Below are 10,580 nucleotides of genomic sequence, written 5' to 3' on the forward strand. Positions count from 1 at the left end.
AAGTGGGGTAATACCACAGAAAAGTAGTCTTTGCATTCCACCTGAACACCACTAAGCCCTAAAGCACTGCAGATTATGCTGATTTATCAACTACCAACAGCCTTGTTCTTATTAAGCTTCCTCTAAGATTACCTGCAGTTCTAAAATTCTCTGACGATTTCATGTGATCTTGATCACAAATCTTGATACGAAAAACTGGTAACAGACTAATGTTCCCTGCGTGTGCATATTTTGTCCTTTTTTTAGCACTGGACTTTGGATTTCTACTTTGCAAACTTAGACTGGAGGTGGCACTGAGATAAAAGCGTGAACTTCCAGGCCAGCATACTTGAGTCCCAACCCTGGGCCTCGGGCAAATCGTCCACCTCTTCTGTGCTCTGGTTTCTTCACCTTTAAAATGCGGATGGTAACAGTACCAACCTCAAAGGGTCATTATAAGGATTATTATCTGTAAAGCATTTAGGATAATGCCTAGCACACAGCAAAAGTCCTGTGTTAGTAATGGCTAAATAAGTACATAAACAAATAAGCAAGGCGGATTCCTTAGTTTCTCTTGAGCTTAAAGACCTGTAAATATCTTCTAATCAAATACATCTCACTGATCTTCCCACTCTGATTGTTGTACACTGAGTAATATACTCTATTTTAAGGTAACATTTTTTAAAAATGGAAAGCAATTTAAAGTATGGTCTTATTTTGGCAAAACAGAGTTTTATAGCTAAGCTGTCATATCAAATTGGGATTTAACATTCTGGTAAGCATCAAAATAAACAAAAAAAAAGTTTTCATAATCTTCCTGCTCAGCAAAAATTATCAAGACAGATAGTTTATCCAGGAAGCTTTGCTTCCAGTCAAGGAAGAGCTATCACGTAATCTCATTACAGTTTCACCTAAGTATTGATAAGAAATTACTGGTGGCAGTGAAGGAGGCCAGGGGGATGGAAAAGAGGTGCTACTTCCACACATCCATCTCCACAAAAAGAACAAAACTGGGGAGTTTCAACCACAGACACACATAATATAATCAATATAAAATGACATTTCATTCCCAAAGTAAATGTCTAATTAAAGCCCCAAGAGAAGATCTGAGACCTGCAAGGTTAACCATTGACACAGACGGCTGATTACAACAGCTGATCTGCACTTTGGAGGGTAAATTTGAATGTTGCTGTGTTGGCACGAAGGGGGACACGTGGAAAAGGGACAGACGAGGGGCACCAGGGTTCTGCAGACCTGACGCTGGGGCTTGAGCAGGGGTCGGGGACGTGCCGACCCTGCGAGAGCACAGCGAGGGGCTGAGAGCAGGTGGAGCTGACCTGGAGAGGTGCAGCTTAGACTCCTCATGTTCCGAGGCTTCCCCACGAATACTGCCACACTGAAACCTGTGGAAGAAAACTTCTAGAACCCTGCAACTCGACATGTCAGGACCAGGACTAGACTTGTCCGACCCCATGACCGGCTGTTTCTCAACTGTGTTTCTTCAGTTTTATACCACGGCTTCTACTAAATTTTCATCCCCAAATTCAGATCCCACTACACGCTCATGATACCAAAGTGCTAAAATGAGGCTTCATCTGACATGCGACAGTGGACACAGACAGGGTACATCAAAGGTCGAGCAGCATATTTCTTACACCAGGTTTTTTTTTTTTTAAAGAAAAGAAATCCAAGATCAAATATACTGCTTGTTCCATGAAGACAGGGGCCTCTCCGCCTTCCTGTCACTGAAAACGGTTCAGTTCCTCATCTTGCAAACTGACTGGGTGGCTGCTGTCTTAAGGCACTGTGTGCAGAAGAGGGGAAGGTGTGGGCCGCACAGGAGGGGTCTCACTGCGAGGAGGCACCCGTCCTCAGCANGTGGAGCTGACCTGGAGAGGTGCAGCTTAGACTCCTCATGTTCCGAGGCTTCCCCACGAATACTGCCACACTGAAACCTGTGGAAGAAAACTTCTAGAACCCTGCAACTCGACATGTCAGGACCAGGACTAGACTTGTCCGACCCCATGACCGGCTGTTTCTCAACTGTGTTTCTTCAGTTTTATACCACGGCTTCTACTAAATTTTCATCCCCAAATTCAGATCCCACTACACGCTCATGATACCAAAGTGCTAAAATGAGGCTTCATCTGACATGCGACAGTGGACACAGACAGGGTACATCAAAGGTCGAGCAGCATATTTCTTACACCAGGTTTTTTTTTAAAGAAAAGAAATCCAAGATCAAATATACTGCTTGTTCCATGAAGACAGGGGCCTCTCCGCCTTCCTGTCACTGAAAACGGTTCAGTTCCTCATCTTGCAAACTGACTGGGTGGCTGCTGTCTTAAGGCACTGTGTGCAGAAGAGGGGAAGGTGTGGGCCGCACAGGAGGGGTCTCACTGCGAGGAGGCACCCGTCCTCAGCAGAGGCAGGAGCCCACACCACGCAGTCCACAGGACAGAGGACAGCCTCTTGAAGGAAGTGGCATCTGAGCTGGGGCTCTGTGTGCAGCTCAGGTGACCAGTTTCCTTTGTCTGAAGGAAATGGGAAGGGCAGGGCCATAGGAGGAAAATAAGGGTACATGAGGGCAGGGTATGTGGCGGGCCACCGAGGGGTGCACAGGAGCGCTCACGGTGCAAGCTGTGGAGCGCAGAGCCGCCAGGGCAGACCACTGAGGGCTGTGTGCACTGCGTCAGCAAGCCTGGGTCTTCCTCCACGAGCACTGAGGAGCCACTGAAGAGCCATGCAGAAGGCAGTCTACGAATCCCAGAGTTCTGGGTAAATGTGATAGTCCAAAGCTGGACTGGGGAGGAGAGACCGGAGCAGGGAGAGAGGAGGGGAGATCCTGTGTTTCTAGACGTCGTGGCCTGGACTGGGACGGTGGCACTGTGGTGACAAGGAATGGGGTGTTTATGAAAGAGAACTGGGAAGTCATGGGAACTGAATACAAGGAGGCAAAATTGCAGACGACTTCACCACAAGTGTAAAACTTGTTGAATTAAACTGAATTCACGTACAGACAGATTATGACGTTAGAATCACGGAAGGAAAGCAACTCTGACTTCATGCTAGATTGGGGAAAAGGACAGAGCAGAGAGGACAGAAGGACGGGCTCCGGGCTCAGAGACACCGCCTCAGTCCCAGCTCCTCTCGGTGTCCTTGTCCAGGACGGGGCTGCTGGTACCGCCTTGCACAGATGCGGGTCCAGCCAGAGCCATGTGGTCACCTGGAGATGGCGCCTCCCGTGACTTCCCGAAGGAGGCGGCAATGGTGAGGAACGAACTCCAGCAGTTTACTGTACATGACCCGAAGGCCATCGGGGTGGGACTCTGCAGAGTGCTCGGCGATCACCTGGTGAAAGGAACGTCATTTTAAAAAAGCATTTAAAGAAGTATGAATGATACACTACATGGAAGACAAAGAAAACCTTAAAAGTACACTTCCTCACACCCTGTCCTCCCCAGCAGTGACGTGAGGTGACAGGCCATGCTCCTAGCAGGCGGCTGCGCAGTCCTGACCGTGGGGGACACAGGCCAGGGCACAGAGACTGGCCCCTCGTGATAAGCCACGCACAGTCACCTGCTTTGCTTCTGCGTGTGGAAGTAAAATAGCACCCTCCTCTAGAAAGACTCAGTCGCAGCTGACGACTGCCCGCCACAGCCCCTCACCGCCCGCACCCTGGCCCTGCACGCAGACCAGCGGACGGAAACACACTTCACCTTCGTGTTTTGTTTCTCGTGATAAGGCTGGGAGCTGAGAGTTGGTACGACAGGATAAGAACAGAAGTTTAAGTAAAATAAAATGCACCTATGGTTTATTTAACCTGCCACTAAAACTTCAAATAGTTCTTTAATTTAGCACGTTGGATTCAGTTCAATGAAAATTACAAAGGCATAAACAAATTAGTCAGTAAAATATTTTCACTTACTGATAAATCATGTGCATAATAGTCTTTTTTGACTCTACAGAGATAGCTCTAGAATACAGCAAGGACGTACTATTATGAATATAATATACAAACAGAGGGAACTGCAAGGTCTTTTATTTTTAGTTAGCCTAACAGAGCCAACAGGATTACTGAAATTAATGCCTAATTTTCACTTTCGTCACTGAGATTCAATTTTCCCCTTTACGACACTGAAGACCTGAAGTCGCCGTGATATAATCTTTGTTGCTACTGGATGGGAAGAACATTCATACTCTCACGACCGGGAGGACAGTCTTCAGACTCTGCGGATGGCCCTGTGACTTCTATGCTGTGAGCCACAGGAACCTGCCGCTGTCATATGTCAGAAAGTGCTGAGTACCAGCACGTCACACAGCACAACCCCGTGCTGTGCAGAGGCAGATGTCCCTCTGTCCTGTATTGCAACTGTATCCTCATCGGTGAGGGATACTGGATAGCCACGTTCTGCACTGAAGCTGTCACTCTGCTAGTTTGCTACAGAAGTCCTTCAACTCTGAGTCATCCCCCCCTCAGCTTCCCGGCCCAGCAAACTCCCCTGTGTTCTCTGAGACTCAGGCCAAATGTCATCTACGGCCTGCAGCCCCGCGGGGACACCGCCGTCTTCCCCTCCGCATGTTACACCACAGAGCTGTCATGTGCTCAACTGTTTTATCCCACCCATAAGACCAGTGGCTCAAAAACGTTTTCCTAATGACTTCACTGAGGTACAATTAACATACCCTAAAACTGACCTACAAAAGTCCTGCTGCATGCGCTTTCTTGGGCGAGACTGTCACTCGCACTAACGCAAGGTGACACCTGAGCCATGGCATGGCTAGAACACACTAGAGACCATGCTTTCTTACAGTCGATCCTGCAGTAACCAGGAGAATCTTCACAGGAAGATCTCTGTGGCACCTCCTTTTACCCTCACACGCAGTAAAGAGTCCAAGACAGAGTGGACGCTCTATGACACCAGCTGGACAAGGCGCACAGACCTCATCTACGTATGGTTTCACCAGCACTTGACCGACTAAGGCCTCGGCATCCTGCGTCTTGTCGATGGTGGCGTAGGTCCGCAGGCAATGGCGTATGATGGTGACGTCGGAAGTCTGAAGGCCTTCTAACAGGAGACCTTCTAGTGACTGCTGGAGCATGGCCGTGATGCCAGCTATACGCTGCAAGAAAAGACGGGTAAGCAAAGGAAGCTCTGGCCGGAACTCTTTCTAGAAATTCAGATACATACACAGCAAGTCTCTTATCCCAACAGAAGATAACATACGTGAGAGTAAAATATTAACACTTCCTGGAGGTCAGCAATGAACCCCTCCTCCTTTCCATGACCTCTTTATAAGAAAATCTCTGCTTCATCAAAGAATTTTGACAGAATTACAGAATTTCCTCTTATGTTTACTATCCATCATGGATTTAAACATCACGGACTCAAAGCCTGGTTGAGGGATTTGATAAGTCACATCTGTCTACATCATACAACATGTCCAATTATATGACACTCAGAATTCATTTTACTCTCACCATGTGGAGAATGGGACCGAGTCTCTACAGGAAATGTGTGACATGTGACGCTGAGGAAGCAGGGGCCCCCAAGGCAAGAACGGAGGAAAATCCAACGCCAGCCTCAAAGTCTCACAGATCAACAAGAGGCCGTTACTGGTGAAACCACAACCGTGCACCAACCCTAGGCACCCTGCTGTGAAAATCCAGAGCGGCACTTACCGGCCTCACTTTGTGCAGCAGAGGCAGGCCCTTGCTCTGGACGACGTGAGACTGCAGCTGGTTAAACTCCGTGGCGATTCTCTCCAAAACCTGCCCCGTCAAAAGTGGGCTGGCAGAGACAATCATAGAAATTCAGTTCCTGGGGCTTTTGTTTCCAAGAGAACACTTCGTGCCATCAGCAATGTGACACTGCCACACCTGCTGCCCCTTAACTGCACCAGAGAAGGCTGTCCTATGGCCACCATGCCACCAGGTGGAAGCTAAAGCATCTTCCCTGCCATCGGCTGATCCTCCCTCTGAGCCACGTGCACAGCAGGCCTGGGTGTGGTGGGCATCAGTTCAGGACATGTTACGATGCTGCGGGACTAGAGCCACAGGGCCCAGACACTGGCAGCTGCACGTGTCCACCACGTTCTCCACGCTCCTGTTCGTGGCCGCCTTTCTCCCCTTTGGCCACCTAACGCTCCGCATCCCATAGCTTACACCTGAGTCCTCTTCTAATCTCTCTGCTTGCCCCACTCTCCCTTCTTCTCAAACACCACTAGTATTTCCAAAACACCAAATACTTTTGTCTCCTCAGTACGTAAGACTGGCCCTCCAGTGGCAATAAATACAGTATCTCACAGTAGCTTACTTTAAATTCATCCCTTTTTTGTGGCTGGCTGGTACACGGATCGAACCCTAGACACTGGTGTTATCATCACTACACTTTAACCAAGTGAGCTGACCGGCCAGCCTTACTACTTTAAAGTTAAATAGCAATAGCTCAACTTAAAATTATGTTTACCAAACAGCTGAAGGAGTCATCAACCTATACGTGCTGGTCCTAGCAAGAGGACCTTCATTGTGTATCTGCCACAAAGTGTAATAAATGCACATTTTCTCTAAGACATTGTAAGTGTCAACACCACTCAAAAGGACATACAACAGGAAAACCCCTGCTGGGCTTTGCTGAGGCATCCTGTCCTAATGCTGAGAAATGGTGAGAGAAACGTCCATGTCGTGAGGGGTCTGCTCAGCCCCACCAACCCCAAGGCTGATTCTGTCCTGACTGAGTGTGAATTGATTGTTTGCAGATTATCTAAGCGTTTCTTGGCCTAACAAGCATGATATATTTACCATTCACTAACATTACCCTGGTTTAACCTTCTCGACAGGTCAAGACTGCTGATGTGATTTAAAGAGAAGCTCCTACAAGTTGGCCTGGAGCAAGGAAGTGTGCGATGTCCACCATAGGGAAGATGGGACACTCCACAGGAGGGGCGTGTATCAAAACAGAAATCACTGAGGTCACAGAAGCCCGCTCCACACCAGTGAGTGACGTTTGGTACCTTTCTTCAGGCACCTACTAGTTCCAGACACTACAGGTATAAGGAGCAAGACCTGGCCCTGGTGTTGGGGACCTGACGGTCTGATGGGAAAGGCACACGAGTCCATCAGCGCCTCCAGGCCCACATGGTAGACAGCCTGGAGGCCTGATGGAGCACAGAGAGGGAGCATCTAAATCAGAAGGAGGAGGTGTCCTGTAACCACATTTTATCAAAGGTGACTTCTGTAGTGCCTTCTTTGTACATTCTATTACAGAACTGGGTGGGACAGAGTCTAAAGAAACCAGGAGGGTCAACAGTTTCCAATGCAATAGAGAAGAATAAATTATACAAAAACATATACATATTGTTTTAGGATCTGCTTTTGTTTTCACTTAGCACAGTGTCTCGAAACAACCTCCTTTCCAAAATTTAAGTATGTTTTGAGCTGGACTTGGAAGGAACAAAAAGGAATTAGGCAGATGAAGAGGACTTGGAAGTGGGAAAAAAGGGCCTTCAGAAGAGATGGTGGCCGCAGGTAAGAGGGTGGCGATAGAAGTCAGCAACGGTTACAGCAGCCAGGGCACCACGAGCAGCTCCAAACAGCTTTAGTGAGGAGCACAGGAGAAGTGACAAGAGCAGCTGAGGACTTTAAGATGCATCCTGAAGACTTTGGGAAACTGTTGAAAGGCTTTAAGGCAGGGGTGCAATGTGATCAGACAACGTGAAAGAGAATCTGGCAGCTGCAGAGTCAGTGCAGCAGAGCACAGTCCGTCAGAGGCCGCCGCCTGAAGCTGGGCAAGGGAAGCAGCAGAGAGGAGGAGGCAGACGTCCCCTGATGTCAGAGATGTCACAGAGCAGACTCGCCAGGGCTTGCCTAGGGAATGGGAGGAGATACGTGGGGAAAAAAGAGAAAATGACTCCCCCACGACTCCTCGCCTGGGTACTGGGAAACTGGAGGGAGATTTTCTAAGACAGGGATGGAAGGCAGCAGCGAATGGAGAGGGTTGGGAGAGATGAGTCCAGTCTCCAACGAGACCCACGTGAGGTGCCTGCAGCACACCACAGCCTGCCAGGCTCAGGACGCAGACTGACGTGGACTGGAGAAGATGAGTCCAGTCTCCAACGAGACCCACACGAGGTGCCTGCAGCACACCACAGCCTGCCAGGCTCAGGACGCAGACTGACGTGGACTGGAGACGAAGCATCCGGGGCAGGGGCAGTTACAGCCACGAGATTGGATGGTAACCCAGAGAGTGTGAATCAGAGTAGAGCGCAGGGGACAGCTGGCATTAAGGGAGCAGCAGGGTCCATGGAAGGAACAGAGCAGGAATAGACACGACGGGAAAAAAAAAACGGGCCATCCTCCTGCTGGGGCACAGAGTGAGGACACAGCGGGGAGGGCTGGGAGCGCAGCAGGGCCCATTAGACCCCTCAGAACGGACAATGACAGTGACTCTGGTACCTGCAGATGAAGGAACAGAAGGGCTGTCGATGGGACTCAGGAGATGCTTTTGTTAGCCTGCACACCTGTGAGGGCCCACAATACGCCAGGTGCTGGCTGACAGTGCCTGGTGGACTGTCAAACCCCGCTTGTGCAGTTCCTATCAGACCTGCGCTACAGACGACAGCACTGAGACACCGAGCTGATAACCCGAGGCAGGCTGCTTGCAGCCCGTGTGCAAAAGCCTGTGCTCGCCCCGCAGCGTGGGACCTCCCGCTGCTGTGGACCCAATCCACCCGATACACTCCTGACTCGTTCCGCTGCCTGGCTGGCCTTAAATTTGGAGCATGAAGGCAATCAGGCTGTTAACGTGTAACAAAGGACACGGCGTCTTCTTCCTATTTCATAAGTGGCTTCTTTGTTGTTTATGAATTTCAGCTAGATGTGTCCTGTATTGTTTCCTGATGATATAATGCTAATGTATTTTTAATGTCAAGATACACCAACTCTAATACTCTGGGCCTGTCTACACAGTCTAAGATAAATTCTATTCCACATCCTGAAGATCAATAATGATTTTGCCAGTCCACGGGTAAGGCAATTTCGAAGACGAAAACCTTCCACAGGAGGCACACTGTCGCGGATTCCCAAAAGTGGTGTGCTGGAGCCGGGGCTGGAACCACCCAGCAAGGCTTTATGACATGTATCCTCAACGTCACCACCCCATGCACTCCGCTGCTCTCGAGCTACATTTGAAGACACTAAGCCACAGACATGTGCTTTCTTTTTATTTCAGAAATGAGTTCTAATGAAAAATTCTTTAGCCTGGGCATGAAGTATTAATTTATGTGTTATTTAGTGAAAATACTCACCTACTTACTTCTAGTGCAGATGACTCTTTAGAACTTTGAGAGTTTAAGATTTTTTCAATTTTCTCAACTGATCGAATCACTTGAATAAGCCTCAACACGCACATCTATAAAAATGAAAATTAAGCAAAAAAATGTCATGATGTTTGATCTTAATTATCTCATCTCATCCTAAATGCAGGCACACGCAGAGCCAATGGTCAATGAGAAATGCTTAGAGCGCTCTATGTTTTGAATATTTCTACATAATATTGAATTCCCAAGAATGCACGTCTTAATTTTGGCTTTCCAGAACAAACATATTTCAATATTCTGTCACAAGCTTCAAGTTAAAAAAAAAACCAACAAAAACCCGCAGACTTTTCAGCTCCCTCAAGCTCTGCACTCTCTCACGTCTTTCTCCCCATCTGAAGTTACCCTTTCTTTGGGCACTACATTTGTTTTCTCAAGACCCTTTCCTCAAGTTTTTAGTTTCCAGTCATCTTTGTCCTCTCCCTCTACATGTGCATGAAACACCTATATACCTAAGTGTCCATTCATTAAAGACATTTATCATACAAGGCAAACATTATCAAAAAGATACAAAGTCGTCCATTAAACAAATAGTTACTAAGCATCTGTTAAGAACCAAACTAACGCCCCTGCTCTCATGAAGTTTATTTTACGATGTTTCTGGAAATGCACTACACTCGTGAATCTCTGGACAGAAGCTGAGAAGCCGTCTACAAAGAAACAAAACAGGGCCGGCCCGGTGGCGCACTGTTACAGTGCGCCGCTTGGGAGTGCAGCGGCGCTCCCGCTGAGGGTTCGGATCCCACATACAGATGGGTTCCCGCTCACTGGCTGAGCGAGGTGCGGGAGCAACACCGAGGGTTGCGATCCCGTTTCTGGTCCCGATCCGGAACGGGCGCGACACTGAGGGTTGCGATCCGTTGCCGGACACGAAAAAAGGAAAAAAAAAAAAGAAACAAAACAGAAGGCCTCTGAGACAGGCTTGTCTCCCTTGAGATTTAAAAAAAAGAAGAGTAATAGATAAGTTTAGAAAACGCTGGACAGAGCACCAGGCTCAAGTCAGAAGTCTTGAACTCTAATGCCAATCCTGCCATGATATAATCATGATTATAAAAAAAAATCAGAAAATAAAATTAAAACGTGGGACCACTGAAAGGCCAAGGCTGTGCCTGTGGAGGCGTATTTGAAGGGGATCAAAAGACGGACACGCGGCAGGAGGAGGAGCGACACACGGCTGTTCCTCCAGACCGCTGCACCCACGGCAGGATGCCGACGGAGCCTGCTCC

At 48.3% G+C, this 10,580-nt stretch overlaps 1 protein-coding gene across 1 annotated transcript in view; it reads right to left on the reverse strand.

The window, feature by feature from the left end:
• Positions 1-10,580, reverse strand: part of COG2 (component of oligomeric golgi complex 2) — a 38,533-nt gene that overhangs the window by 22,833 nt on the left and 5,120 nt on the right. The window contains exons 4-8 of the mRNA XM_008591434.1: positions 9,286-9,389; positions 5,663-5,771; positions 4,924-5,103; positions 3,206-3,330; positions 1,832-1,934 (exon numbers count right to left, since the gene is read on the reverse strand). Of these exons, the coding sequence (XP_008589656.1) occupies positions 1,832-1,934; positions 3,206-3,330; positions 4,924-5,103; positions 5,663-5,771; positions 9,286-9,389 (621 nt within the window). The remainder of the gene's footprint in view (positions 1-1,831; positions 1,935-3,205; positions 3,331-4,923; positions 5,104-5,662; positions 5,772-9,285; positions 9,390-10,580) is intronic.

The sequence above is a fragment of the Galeopterus variegatus genome, unplaced genomic scaffold (assembly GCF_000696425.1).
Source record: "Galeopterus variegatus unplaced genomic scaffold, G_variegatus-3.0.2 Scaffold6911, whole genome shotgun sequence".
Lineage (NCBI taxonomy): Eukaryota > Metazoa > Chordata > Mammalia > Dermoptera > Cynocephalidae > Galeopterus > Galeopterus variegatus.